At 32.5% G+C, this 15,148-nt stretch overlaps 1 protein-coding gene across 1 annotated transcript; it reads left to right on the forward strand.

Moving 5' to 3' along the window:
• The first annotated feature begins 10,640 nt into the window (after positions 1-10,640).
• On the forward strand, positions 10,641-14,771 carry LOC144374100 (uncharacterized). Its single transcript, XM_078037046.1, has 4 exons — positions 10,641-10,764; positions 12,810-14,312; positions 14,474-14,619; positions 14,703-14,771. The coding sequence occupies exons 1-4, from the start codon at positions 10,641-10,643 to the stop codon at positions 14,769-14,771; spliced, it is 1,842 nt and encodes a 613-aa protein (XP_077893172.1).
• The last annotated feature ends 377 nt before the right edge of the window (positions 14,772-15,148 follow it).

Below are 15,148 nucleotides of genomic sequence, written 5' to 3' on the forward strand. Positions count from 1 at the left end.
ATGTCCAGCTATGTTTAGAAAATGACACAGATAATTTATTTCATAATTTATAAAAGAGAGTTGAGAATAATTCTTGCTCATGTTTCCCTTCCTTAGAAACTGAGCCAGAACTGTTCTTGGTCCTGAAATGTGAGGACCATAACCAATCAGATATATAAAAAAAATGTTGATTGATTGTATATCCTCTCCTAAGAACTCTCTGTTCAGATCCTTGGCTCATTTCTTGATTGGGTTATCATCATCATCATCATCATCATCATCAACATGACTATTATTATTATTTGTTTAGTTTTTTTGAGTTCTTTATGTACGCTAAAGATTGGTGTTTGGGCTGGGGATGTGGCTCAAGCAGTAGCGCGCTCGCGTGCGGCCCGGGTTCGATCCTCAGCACCACATACCAACAAAGATGTTGTGTCCGCCGAGAACTAAAAAAATAAATGTTAAAAAAATTCTCTCTCTCCTCTCTCACTCTCTCTTTAAAAAAAAAGATTGGTGTTCTATCTGATATGTGAGGGGTAAAATATCCTTCCTAAAATGTAGGCTCTGTCTTCACCTCACAGATTGTTTCTTTTGCTGAGAACAAACTTTTTAGTTTGATTCTATCCCATTTATTGATTATTTGTTTTAATTCTTATGCTTTCAGTGTCTTATTAAAGAAATTGGAACCTAATCCCACATGATGAAGATTAGAGCCTGTATTTTATTCCATTGGACACAGAGTATATGGTTTAATTCTTAGGATCCTGATACACTTGGAGTTGAGTTTTGTGCATGGTGAGAGATAGTGGTTTGTTGAAGAGGCTATATTTTCTCCAGTGCATGTTTTGACACCTTTGTCTAATATATAATAATTATAATTTTGTGGGTTAGTCTCTGTGACCTCTATTCTGTACCATTCGTTTGCAGTCTGTTTTTTTTTTTTTTTTTGCCAATGCAATGCTGGATTTTTGTTACCAGTGTTCTGTAGTATGGTTTAAGGTCTGGTATAGTGATGCCACCTGCTTCACTCTTTCTGCTAAGGATTACTTTAGATATTCTTGGTCTCTTATTTTTCCACATATATTTCATGATTGCTTTTACTATTTCTATGAGGAATGCCATTAGGATTTTGATCAGAATTGCAGTAAATCTGTAAAGTGCTTTTGTAGCATTGTCATTTTGATAATATTAATTCTACATATTCATGAGCAAGGTAGATCTTTCCATCTTCTAAGGTCGTTTTTGATTTTTTTCTTTAGGGTTCTGTAGTTTTTCTTGTTTAGATCTTTCACCTTTTTCATTAAGTTGCTTCCCAAGTATTTTATTTTTTTTGAAGTTATTGTATATGGGGTAGTTATCTTCATTTCTTTCTCAGAAGATTTTTCACTGATATACAGAAATGCCTTTGATTTATGGGTGTTGATTTTATATCCTGCTACTTTGCTAAATTTATTTACTAGTTCTAGAAGTTTTGTGGTGCAGTTCTTTGAGTCTTCTAGGTATATAATCATATCTGCCATTTGAAAGTAAATGGATAGCATTAGAGAAGATAATGCTAAGTGATGTTATCAAATTCCAAAAAAAAAAAAAAGGAGGCTGACTCATTATGGGGTAGGGAGGGGGAGCACGAGAGAAATAGATGGATTCTCAATAAAGAAGAGGGGTGGGAGGAAAACAAATGGGGCAGGGGATTAGCAAGAATGGTGGAATGTGATACAGACCATCATCAAAAGTATATGCATGAAGACACAAATTTGTATCACCATACTTTATATACAAAAAGAGATATGAAAAATTGTGTTCTATACATGAAATAAGAATTGTAATGCTTCTGTTGTAATTTCTTTAAAAAAATTGATAGAAATATGAAAAAAAATTGTTCATAAATTATATACATTAAATATGTTATATATACTCATATATGTCTATGTATAGGTCTAGGGAATGGCAAGTCTCTTTCCTGGATTTTTAAAAAGCATTTAAGTTATTAATTTGTTCTAACTTGCTAATAGAGCAGAATGCATTTCACTTTGTAGCACACAAATGGAGCACAAGATTTTATTTCTCCTGTTGTTCAGAAAGTATAGTTACAAAACCCATGTAACTCTACTTTGTGTACAACAAGATTTTCATCTCATTCCACCATCTTACCTACCTCTATACCGTCTCCCCTCACCTCCCTCCCCTTTGTTTTATTCAAAGTTTCTTCATTTCTTCTATGCTACCTCCCACTTCCCTCATTGTGGATCACCATCCACTTAGCAGAGAAAGCATTGTCTTTGGTTTAGGAGGATTGGCTTACTTGCCTTAACATGATATTCTCCAACTCCATCCATTTACTTCCCAATTCCATTATTTTATTCTCTTTTAATGCTCAGTAATATTTCACTGTGTAAATAGACCATATTTTTTAATTCATTCATCTAGGGAAGAGCATATACATTGGTTCTATAGTTTACCAATTGTGAATTGTTTTGCTATGAACATTGATGTTGATATGCCTCTGTATTATGCTGTTTTTAGCTCTTGTTGGTCTAAATTGAGGAATGGGATAGCTGGGTAAGTTTTGGTTTCTTTCCAAGTTTTCTTATAAATCTTCTTATTCTTTTCCAAATTGGTGTCACCAATTTAGAGTCCTACCAACAGTGTTAACAGTGGGCCTTTTTCCTCATATCCTCACCAACATATATTTTTGCTTGTATTTTTAATACTTGTAATTCTGATTGGAGTAAGATTACATTTTGGAGTAGTTTTGATTTGCAATTCTTTGCTAGAGATGTTGAACATTTTTAAATTTATTGATTGATTGTTTATCTTCTAAGAAGTGTGTCTCTTCAGTTCCTTAGCCCATTTCATTTAAGGATTGGGAAATTTGTTTTTTGTTATTAACTTTTCTAACTTCCTTATATATCCTAGAAATTAAGTTTCTATTTGATGTGCATTTAGTAAAAATTTGCTCCTATTCTCTGGTATCACTTTTTGCCTCACTGAGTGTTTCCTTTGCTGAGAAGAATCTTTTCAGTTTGAATTCATCCCATCTAGTGACTCTTGTTTCTATTTCTTGTGCTTTAGTACTATTCTTAAAAAAGCAAAATTTCAAATCCCCTACTTGAAATTACAGGTGTATGACATTATGATAGCAACACAATTCATCTTAATTTCAAGCCCACTTTCTTAAGGGACTTTCATCCTAGGAAGAAAAAGAAAATGTTATAGACAGGCCACTGGGTCTAAGGCCATGGCATAAAATAAGGAATATAGCATTAATCAACTTAAGTAATATACTCAAATCTTTGGATCTGGGGAAACACACACACACACACACACACACACACACACACACACACAAATATATATATTATACACACACACACAGACCATAATACACTTTCTGGTTAAATCTCCTTGCCCTCACTCAGGGCAGTTTCTCTCTAGTTGTTTATATCTCAGGAAAAATATTGTTAAAAAAATAAGTTTATCTTTCACCTGTAGCATAAAAGAAGTGATCATGTCCTTCATCTTCTTGAACTCAGGATAAGCATAACTCTCAAATATGGTTCTGTGAACTGAGATTTTTCTGGAGTCTTGACATAGTTTTGAGGGTGCTGTTCCAAAAATATATATACTTTATTAGTAATAATATAAATACATATTGGTAATTTTCACATAGTGGAAATTATGGGTTATACTATAAAATTCAATTTTTACTATTTTTATATGAATTCTAAAATATAATTATCTTTCCACCTCATATAATTTTAATGATCAATCTGTTTCCATTCAAGAGAAGTTAACTGAAATTTTACAAGATTTTCACTGTATTATTTCCATCAATAAATAACATATTTACATATATAATCTTCAAATTCAAAAGGCCTCATATGCAAGTTTAAATGCAAATGCTTTTCTGGGTTGGCTGGATTTTACTTCTCCAAGGATAACTTGCCTTAAATTTGCTGCAGCCTGAGGATCTGGGTTTCAATTCCCTGAGCCTCAAAAGAAAAATAAATAAATGTACAGACAAGACCCTACAATTGGACATCATTTATTTCTGGATTTGAGGTTATCTCCTGACTCACAAAAAACTCACTAGGCTCAGATTGAGCATATGAAGACATAAGTTGTGTCTAATCAGGATCCCTTATATAAGCATTGTCCAATCTACACATATTCAGTAAAGAAAAGCAAGTTGTGACCATCTGATGTGAAGTCTTCCAGAGTGGGTATCCATTTCTAGGCTTCCTCATTATGTTCAGTGAACCTGATTTTTTCTCCTGTATCAGTACTTTATGATTTATAGAGAGGACACATGGTTCCTAAAAATAGAGTAAATAATGAGTGTGCAGTGAAATCCTGAGACTGGATGGTGAGTCTGGTTGAAACTGGCTGCACTGACTATGGTGGGAACTGGCTACAGTTGGCTAGAATATCTGGTGTAATCTTTGGTTTCTGCAGTCCTGTGTCTTCTCCTGAGAAAAGTCAGCTATGAATTTCCACTGGCCAGTCAAGTGCACCATATATTAACAGTAGACACTGGAAGTCCTATAGTATCCTATAGAATATCTTCAGCCCCTACCTTAAATTCTGTGTGAGAACATTTGTGGCAATATTTCCGAATCTTCTCAGATTGTTTTGTGGATTCTTGAGTGAGGAGATCATCCCAATCACAACTCCATGTATTTTTTCCTCCAGGAGTGGGGTGAGATACTCTATAGGTATCTCAGTTTTTCTTTCTTCCTGAATTCATTCTTCTTCTTTTTGGAGATTGTGGTATTGTGGATTGAGCCAGAGGTACTGTACCACTTAGCTACATACCTGGTACATTTTAATATTTTTTAATCTTCAAACAGTTGCTGAGTGTGATTTTAAATTTATGCTCCAGTATTTTGAGTTGTATTTATACATAAATTTTAGCTTCCTGTTCAATGACAACTTCCTCCCTTCCCAGTATTATCAGTTACATTTTTGCAGTATTATCAGTTACTTTACCCATATTATATTTCAAATGAACATGGTATTTTCAATTGTTATACCAAAAACTGGATGGGACTTTAAAGTATTTTTTTTTCTCTCTTGGTGCAATGATACTTGCATATTAATTACAGAGACTCAAGTGGCTAAGTCAGTAAGATTGCAATTTCAAGGTAAACACCAGAAACTTAGGTAGACTAATTAGACATTTAGAAAAACCTGTCTCAAAATTTTATAACATGGCTGGGTATGTAGCCCAGAATTAACATGCTGCTGTTTAAAATCCCCAGTACCATAGAAAAATATCAAAAGCAAAATTTTTTGTTGTTGTTTATGAGCATTTTACATGATTGAAAAGTAAAAAAGAATCACTTGATCTTGGAAAAGTCATGTGTTTCTATTCTTCCTTTGTGTCTCCAAAGGCAGACAACCTGTCAGAGTGTCTTTATGCCCAGATTTCCTTTTGTGGAATGTATATGAGGGCATTCCCATTCCCTACTCTGGTATTCTCCTGGAACTGTGTTTCAGAACTATGTAATATGAGGATCCCACAGCTGGCACATCTAATGCCTCTCATAAGTCCAGACCAGTACTTGAGGCTTTTCTTGTTCAAGAGCAATATAAATGTAGAGAGCTTAGTTTCTCAAAGAAATAACTGAGAGAACTCTCAACTTCCATTTTTTTTAAATGTCTTTACTAATTTTATAGTCTAGCACACTGTTTCTTTCTTCCATATTTATATAATTGGAGTACTACTTACTATTCCACCTTTTGAGAGTTGCCATTCTAACAGCTGTGTTCATACAGAAGATCTTATAGTTGAATGGTGCACTAAAATTCTGATGCAAGCTTTTTAGATTCCAGGGTGCCATATGTTCACTGGAAAAAAAATTGATGTGCACCTATTTTAGAAATAAAAGGGATCTGTGATTGTAACCATTTTTCTTCACTAATATTCAAGATTTTAGCCCATTACAATGTTTGCACACCAATGTGAAAAACACTCCTTTTTGATCTAGGGAGATTTGCACCTGCACAGTTACCAGTGATTTCAATGCTTTGAGGTTTCAGATGTAGTTCATTGAATGGAAAAATTTAACTTCGGGACAAATTACTTACAGAAAGAATTGGTTAGGTTTGGTGTTATTAGTAAAGTGAGCTGGGTGAGAGAGATCAGGAAGTGCTAAACTGCCACTTTGACATTCAGTGGTAGTCTGCATTTCCCTGTTAATTTTTTGGTACTGTCTAAATAAAATCTCAACTGTCAGCAACAGCTATTTGCATTTTTAGAGAATGTTGACAAATCCCTCTAAAGGATTAAGGGATTACCTTAAGATTTAACACCTCTTCCACTCTGGCCTAATAGAATAAAGCCCATGGGTCTTCCATGGCCATAGAAAACCATTTATCCCCCCCCCCCAATAAATACTCATGTATATCTTATTCCTTCCTCTGTGTGTGCAGATAAATTAGCATTTAAATTACAGGCAATTTAGAGTTAAATAGTATATTTCAAACGCAAATCAATCTTTCTTTATTTATATTAACACTGGATTTGGGCATTTTGTTCCAGTAATTTTACATATTGCTCAAATCAGAAAAGTCTTCAAGTGCAGTCTACTTATCTCCTCCTGGTCGATATTTTTTTTTTCAGTTTTCCAATTTGTGTACCTCTAATTCCTTTACAGTTTTTAGAAGGACTCAAAACAGGAGTATATATATATATATATATTTGGTGTATCCATAAATGGAGGTAGGCTTGTATTCTGCTTTTATTTATTTTTATTTTATTTTTTAAAATTATCTCTCTTTATATCTGCTCTTTGGTGGTTGCTTGTGTATAATTTCAGTGTCACACACATTCTGCACACAAGTTACTTTTGTAATCTATGCCTTTTATTTTAACATCTACCTTGAAGTTGGATTTTAGCATTCATTAACATTAAATATTTTATTGATATGTTTTGATTTATATACTTATAATAAATAACAATAAAAAGATATTTGCATACATATGAACTGCCCTATGTAGTTTTCTGTATTGTGATTTCTTTATCTTAAAATTACTACACTGTTGTAACATTATAGCATGCATTAGTGTCAGGTAATGATCACTAGTACATTTGTTCTTATATGTGAGAGAGTACTTGTCTAATTTTATATACATTCATCTTTCCAGGAAAATTTTTGAAGTTTTTGCTTTGATTTCTTCTTTAATATAAAGTAAAGAATGGTAAAATTATGACCAGTTATTATTAAAGGGTACCTTGGGAAAAATGATAATTTTTATAATAGTTCTATTCTTTGTAAATATGTTGAATATTAGAGTTTTTAATGTTCTTTTCTGTATTTTTATTTTCTCAAATACTGCATATTCCTTTTGTAAACATACTTGCATATGAAATACAATATTCATGTGACATCAGCATAAAACATACATGATATTTTATAGTATTTGTCAAACTGGATATAATACATCAACAAAAATTCTAGCTCCTAGAATTTATATTTTACAAAATTTAATATTTATTTCTTCCTCTTTAGCCATGCCCCTTGGTTTCAACTCTGGAAGAATATGGATGTATTCTCATGAACAGTTGCTGTAATTTTAGTCTCTGTTTCCTGTGTTGGTGTATCATATACACATGATTACAAAACAGTTTCTACAAATGGATAATAAAAGCTTAAATTATTATTTTCCTTTTTTGTGAATGCATTTATTCCACATATTCATCAATACTATTTAATTCATCCATATGATGTGATTTTATTCAATGTTACCTAATTTCTAAAGATTTTGAGTTTTTATGATTATTGAACACACACACACACACACACACACACACACACACACACATATATATATATATATATATATATACTTTTTAAAGCGACTCTTCAAGAATTTTTTGTTTTTCTTATGCATTCTGTTATATTTATTATTCTTATAAGTGTTTGATTATATGTGAGGCAATTAGGGTTTATTTTTAACTTGTCAGTTTTGCAGCTTTTAATGTAATCATTTGATGAATAGATTTTTTTGTATTAATATTTTGTAATTCATAAGTTTAATTCTATTATATTGTATAATTTTGAAAACCAAAAATAACAAAACTTTTTTTTTCTATTGTGATATTAGGGATTCAACAAAAGTGTCTTAATGCTGAGCATATTCTCAGCTCTGTTTTAAATTTTATTTCCAGATGGGGTTTTCTCAATTTATTCAGTTGGCCTTAAATTTTGAACTTCATGCCTTAGACTCCAGAATAGTAGATATTTCAGGTGTGCACCACCATATAAACACTATCTTTTGTATGTAAACTTTTGAGCTTTGTACTTTCTTATTATTTCAACATTATTTATTAATAACTTATATTCACCATTTAATGTGTCAAAATATGTTGTTAAGTTTTATGAGTGAAGGGATAAAATAGCATTTTATTATCATACTATTTTCCCAATATCCTGGCATGTTTTAAGAGTTTTGTTGTTGGTGTTTTCTGTAGTTCCACCATTTATTTTATTATGAGGCTTACCCTGATTGATTTTACTTCATAACATCAATCATGTGGCATCATGGTATTTTGGTCAGCAGTAGACTTTATGTACAACCATGGATCTAGCAAATATTTTAGCCATGTACTAGTCTATACCATCTAGATTCTGTCATTGCACTCAGAGTATTGGAAAATTGTAGAAGATTCTTAGGATAAATTTTCCAGAGTGTATTTCCATAAAGTGAGAAGTCATTATATATGCCTATATTTGCAATTATATACTGTATAATTGATATAATTTTTATAAATTGAATTTTCAAATTTGCTAGTGCTTTTTTAATTGTATCTGCTTTTTAAAAAATTTTTACTGAAGATTGAACCCTAGGGTGCTTAACAATAAACCCACATCCTCTGTCCTTTTTTATATTTTATTTAGAGATAGAGTATTACTGAGTTGCTAAATGCCTCACTAAGTTGCTCAATACAATATATATATATATGACAATATTACATATAATATTGTCTTAGAATTTATGATCCTTTTTTCTTATCCTCCTCAGTCACTGGAACTACAGTTGTCCATCACTAGACTGGGCTCATTTTCTTTTTAAAAGCACCAACATTGATACTGGTAACTCTGTGTTATGTTTATCTTTAATAGCTTCTAATTTTGCTCTTTTGCTTAAGACGTTCTTTACTTTTAGTTTTTAAATTTTACTTTTTATTGAGATGTATGATTTGATAATAAATTCTAGTCATTTTATTGCTTACTAATTTTTTTGTATGTTCTATTTTCACCTCAGGTATAGATGAATTCCAATTTTTCAGCTGTATGGAGGTCTAAGTGAAACATAATAACCTGTATAGATATTGTTAAATAAATAGAACTACAATTTTACCCAGTTTTTTGAATGCATTGTATATGGCCAAAGGACATAAAATCAGCATACTACATTGACACAGCCACATTAATGTTTATAGCAGCAAAATTCACAATAACCAAGATATAAAACCAACCATTCAATGATGAATGGGTCCATTCAATGATGACAGCATAAAAAATGTTGCTTATGTACACAATAAATTATGAATCGGCCATAAAGAAGAATGACTTTATGACATTTTCCAGGAAATGGATGAATCTGGAGATTTTATGCTAAGTAAAACAAACCATTTCTTTAAAATCAAATATTGAAATTATTGCTGATATGTGAAATCTAAATCTTATAAAGTGGGGAAGGGTAAGAAAAGAAGATCAGTAGATTGCACAATGGTAAACAAAAATAATTAAGTAAATAAATAAATAAAAGGGACAAGGATAGAAATATAAAAGATATATATCCATAAGTGAATCCTACCATTGAAGCCACCAACAAGAACAGGATTTTAATTAGAATAAGATATATCCCATGCTTGCATAATACCATAAAAATCAATTTACAGTCAGGTAGAACTAGAAAGAACCAATAAAATAATAATAAAAAAGTATATTTGTTTGAAGATCTTTATGTATATTCTACTTTACATATCATACAATATAAACATCGATCAAAGTTTGTATATATATATATATATATATATATATATAATTTTGTATGTTAAAAAATGGAAAAAGGAAAATTCAAACAGGATTGTTGTTGCTATTTTTTATATTAATAACATACATAAAACCATAAAATGTTTGAACATAAATAAACTATTAAATATTTACATTAAGTGGTCTGCCTACCTTGTTGCATTTCAAAATTTCTCTTATACCATTGATATTGGAATTGCTAGAGATCTCACTACACTTTCAGAATAGCCAGCTCTATCAGAAATAACAAATAAGATTCTACACATTAGTAAATTTCTGATTAGTGGTTGTACACTTAAAATTTGTGGATTCCCTTTCTTAATTAACATGATTTTCTCATCTGAAAAATATGTATAATTTAGATCAAGATATAAAAAATTACAAAATATATATTTTTGTGATAATGCCTGAGTTTTATATTGTGTTTCATAAATGTGGAGTATGTATACTTTTTTGAACTTAAATCACTTTTTCTGTAGATAATAGTATCATTGTGTTCCAAAACACTACCTACATGATAGTCTACTAACCCTAATTTCAACTGTATTTTCATTACAGACTGTGCAAATATTCCTGTGATCAATGTGTTATTTATTTACATATTCTTATTTTAAGAAATGTTAACATTTATGGATATAGCCATTGATTTTACTGAAGAGGAGTGGGAATGCCTTCAGCCTGCTCAGAAAAATTTATATAGAGATGTGATGCTAGAGAACTATAGAAACTTGGCCTTCCTGGGTAAGTTAAACTTCCCTTTAAAATTATTAATTACTAATTATTATTTAATTTACTTCTGTTGCAGAGCATCTTCTGGGAACTTCTCTATAAAAATGAGTTTCAGATTTGTGTTTCAAAGAAAAAATGACATTTTTAATACAGATATTTCTCTCTCTCTCTCTCTCTCTCTCTCTCTCTCTCTCTTTCTCTGAAAACTATTGTAGATTACACATAGCAGTGGACACAGTTGAGTCATTCAAATGTCAAGGAGAAAAACAAACTAAAAAATGTTGAAAGAGTAGTTACCCAGTAGAAGATATTTTCAGAAGCTTAGGTTTATTTATTTTGATTGTGATCATTGAACACATACTGCCCTATATTTATCACATTTTCAAATTCCTTGTTGTTCTCTGTTTTCTTCTTTAGTGATGTCCCAGTTTATTCAGATTAACCATCAAAACTTAGCTTTTGTTGTGAGGGCCAGCATGATCTGTTTCAAGTATTCTTGTGAGGAAACCTTTAAAGGAGCAAACAGAAGAGAGAGACACACACAGTGAAAAGGAAAAAAGAAAAAAAAAACTGGCCACCCCTCTTAGAAGCTGCACATATAATATCCCAAAATTACACAGGTTCTGGTACCATGACTACATTCTAACCCAGTGTTTCTTTAACCCCATGTGCTAGCTAACCAAGATTAGGTCCAGTTAATACAAATATAGAGCCCCTTCTCCCTAAGGACATTACCAAAGAAACGAGGTAGTGCACCTGTAGAGTTGTCTTAATATCTTCAGTGAGAAACTGCTGGGCATTGCAATTGTGGGACTCAGGGTGCCAGTTACAATCACCCCCACACTTTCCTGTCAATTCCAAGATCAGAATACCTAATACCTCCCCTATTTTAAGGCCTTTTGAATAAATAATATTACTTATCTCCTTAATGTTGGTGGGGGCAAAAAATAGGGCAGGCATAGACAACAGCAAGTTCCAACATCAGTAAACATCCACCTATGAATATTTTTGACCCAGATGAAATTGAGTAAACATGAAGTTAACCAATCCAACAATTCCAAAATTCATTATCTTGTTGAACCTTATTAATGATATCTTTAAGGTAATCTAAGTGTTTTGAAATAAAATTACTATTATAACTTAAATTGAAGGAACATGTGGTATTAAACTTCTGATATTCTTTATGATGTAACAATAACAGACAATCAATTGCAGCATAATTGTCAAGTATGGCTTGACAATGTTGTTTTTGATCTTCATTAAGCATACTTACATCCATGGAGGCATGACTAATACGGTTTATGATAGCATAGGTTAGTTTCAAACATTTTAAAATGTTTTTACAAAAATCTTTATAGACATATATGTGTATATTTCTTAGTAAACTTTTAAGAGTCCATTGCCTCTTTACCCTTGTTGAATATTTAAGGTATTATCATTCAAAAATCTATTAGTTATTTTCATGTCTCCATGTCATGATAGACAAAAACGATTTTTTGGACACTCTTTGAAAAAGCCAGAAATGTTTGTATATGATTTACATTTCTCTTATTCTACTGACAGTGAAGGTAGCTGGTAGATATTTTCTAAATATGAAGGACAAAAGGCTGTTAATGATTCTTTTCTACACTTTATTATATTACTCGTTTTAATGATGTACTCCTCTTGGATACTATGGTCTCTACAAGAATTTGGATAATATTCTCAAGGTAATTTTTTCTGTACATTTTTATTGAACTAATATATTTTTTGGATTTATGGTGACTTTGGACTTACTAATCTGCTACACTCCTGATGTACTTATTTTACCTTAATTTCATGTTATGTATGCAAAATATATTTATCCCAGTCTAATAGGTATTTTTTTAAATTTTTGTTTATTTTAGCCATGACTTCTAATCATATCCAAGAATATTCAACAGAAAAGGGCCTAAAACATATATTACATGAAGTGATAAGTGCAAAATATGGAAGTGGTGATCTTGACTATTTACCACAAAAGAAAATATGGAAAACTACAAGTGAGAGTGAACATCAGAAATCATATAAAAAATCAGGCCTTGTTCATCACCAGAAAATTTATACTGGAGAGAAGTCCTATGAATATAAAGAATGTTGCAAAGCTTTTAGTAAAAAAAAAGGTCTTATTTACCACAGAGGAACCCACAATGGAGAAAAGCCCTACAAATGTAAAGAATGTGAAAAAGCTTTTGGTCAAAAACCAAACTTTATTTGCCACAGAGGAACTCACACTGGAGAGAAGCCGTACAAATGTAAAGATTGTGGCAAAGCTTTTGGTAAAAAATCACACCTTATTTACCATAGAGTAACCCACACTGTAGAAAAGCCCTACAAATGTAAAAATTGTGGAAAAGCTTTTGGTCGAAAATCAAACCTTATTTGCCACAGCAGAACACACACTGGAGAGAAGCCCTACAAATGTAAAGAATGTGGCAAAGCTTTCAGTCAAATATCACACCTTACGTGCCACATCAGAACTCACACGGGAGAGAAGCCTTACAAATGTAAAGAATGTGGCAAAGCTTTCAGTCTAAAATCACTCGTAATTTGCCACAGCAGAACCCACACTGGAGAGAAGCCCTACAAATGTAAAGATTGTGGCAAAGCTTTTGGTCAAAAATCAATCCTTACTTGCCACAGAAGAACTCATACTGGAGAGAAGCCCTACAAATGTAAAGATTGTGGCAAAGCTTTTGGTCAAAAATCACACCTTATTTGTCACAGCAGAACTCACACTGGAGAGAAGCCCTACAAATGTAAAGATCATGGCAAAGCTTTTGGTCAAAAATCACACCTTATTCGCCACAACAGAACTCACACTGGAGAGAAGCCCTACAAATGTAAAGATTGTGGCAAAGCTTTTGGTCGAAAATCGAAACTTATTTGCCACAGTAGAACTCACACTGGAGAGAAGCCCTACAAATGTAAAGATTGTGGCAAAGCTTTTGGTCAAAAATCACACCTTATTTACCACAGCAGAACTCACACTGGAGAGAAGCCCTACAAATGTAAAGAATGTGGCAAAGCTTTTGGTCAAAAATCAATCCTTACTTGCCACAGCAGAACACACACTGGAGAGAAGCCCTACAAATGTAAAGATTGTGGCAAAGCTTTTGGTCAAAAATCACACCTTATTTACCACAGCAGAACTCACACTGGAGAGAAGCCCTACAAATGTAAAGAATGTGGCAAAGCTTTTGGTCATCAATCACACCTTATTCGCCACAGCAGAACACACACTGGAGAGAAGCCCTACAAATGTAAAGATTGTGGCAAAGCTTTTGGTCGAAAATCAGAACTTATTTGCCACAGTAGAACTCACACTGGAGAGAAGCCCTATAAATGTAAATATTGTGGCAAAGCTTTTCATCAAAAATCAATCCTTACTTGCCACAGCAGAACTCACACTGGAGAGAAGCCCTACAAATGTAAAGATTGTGGCAAAGCTTTTGGTCAAAAATCACACCTTATTTGCCACATGAGAACTCACACTGGAGAGAAGCCCTACAAAAGTAAAGAATGTGGCAAAGCTTTTGTTAAAAAATAGACCTTCTTCACCACAGCAGAACTCACTGGAGAGAAGCCCTACAAATGTAAAGAATGTGTCAAAGCTTTTGTTAAAAAATAGACCTTCTTCACCACAGCAGAACTCACTGGAGAGAAGCCCTACAAATGTAAAGAATGTGTCAAAGCTTTTACTCAAAAATCAGGCTTTATTTGCCACAAAGAACTCACACTAGAGAGAAGCCTTACAAATGTAAAGAATGTGGCAAAGCGTTAAGTCAAAAATCACACCTTATTTGCCACAACAGAACTCACACTGAAGAGAAGCCTCACAAATGCAAAGTATGTGACAAAGTTTTTACTCAAATATTACACCTTCTTTGCCACAGAGAATTTACACTGGAGATAAACCTTACAAATATAAGGAATGTGGCAAAGCTTTTAGCAATAAAACAGGCCTTATGCACCACAACAGAGCTCACACTGGAGAATAGCCCTACAAAAGTGAATAATGTGGAAAAGATTTTAATAAAAAATAAAACTTTATTCACCACAGCAGAAGACATCCTGGTGAATTTGAAATGTGAATAAAGTAATAATACTTTTACAGAAACACTAAACCTTGGGGCTGGGGTTGTGGTTCCATGGTAGAGTGCTAGCCTTGCATTTTTGAGATCCTGGGTTCAATCCTCAGCACCACATAAAATAAATAAGTGAAATAAAGGTATTGTGTCCAACTAAAATAAAAAAATAAGCATAAAAAAAGAAAGACTAAACCTTATTAACCACAGAATTTATACAGAAAACAACCCCTACAAATTGAAACAATGCAGCAAAGCTTTAAATAAGAAATCAATTCTTTTCACCACTA

Source organism: Ictidomys tridecemlineatus, unplaced genomic scaffold, assembly GCF_052094955.1.
Source record: "Ictidomys tridecemlineatus isolate mIctTri1 unplaced genomic scaffold, mIctTri1.hap1 Scaffold_58, whole genome shotgun sequence".
NCBI classification, from domain to species: Eukaryota; Metazoa; Chordata; class Mammalia; order Rodentia; family Sciuridae; genus Ictidomys; species Ictidomys tridecemlineatus.

Coding starts and splice junctions, on each gene's coding strand:
- LOC144374100 (XM_078037046.1), top strand. CDS start 10,641: ATGTTAACATTTATGGATATAGCCATTGATTTTACTGAAGAGGAGTGG. Junction 14,313..14,473: donor ATGTGGCAAAGCTTTTGTTA/AAAAATAGACCT, acceptor AAAGCTTTTACT/CAAAAATCAGGCTTTATTTG. Junction 14,620..14,702: donor AGAAGCCTCACAAATGCAAA/GTATGTGACAAA, acceptor TACAAATATAAG/GAATGTGGCAAAGCTTTTAG.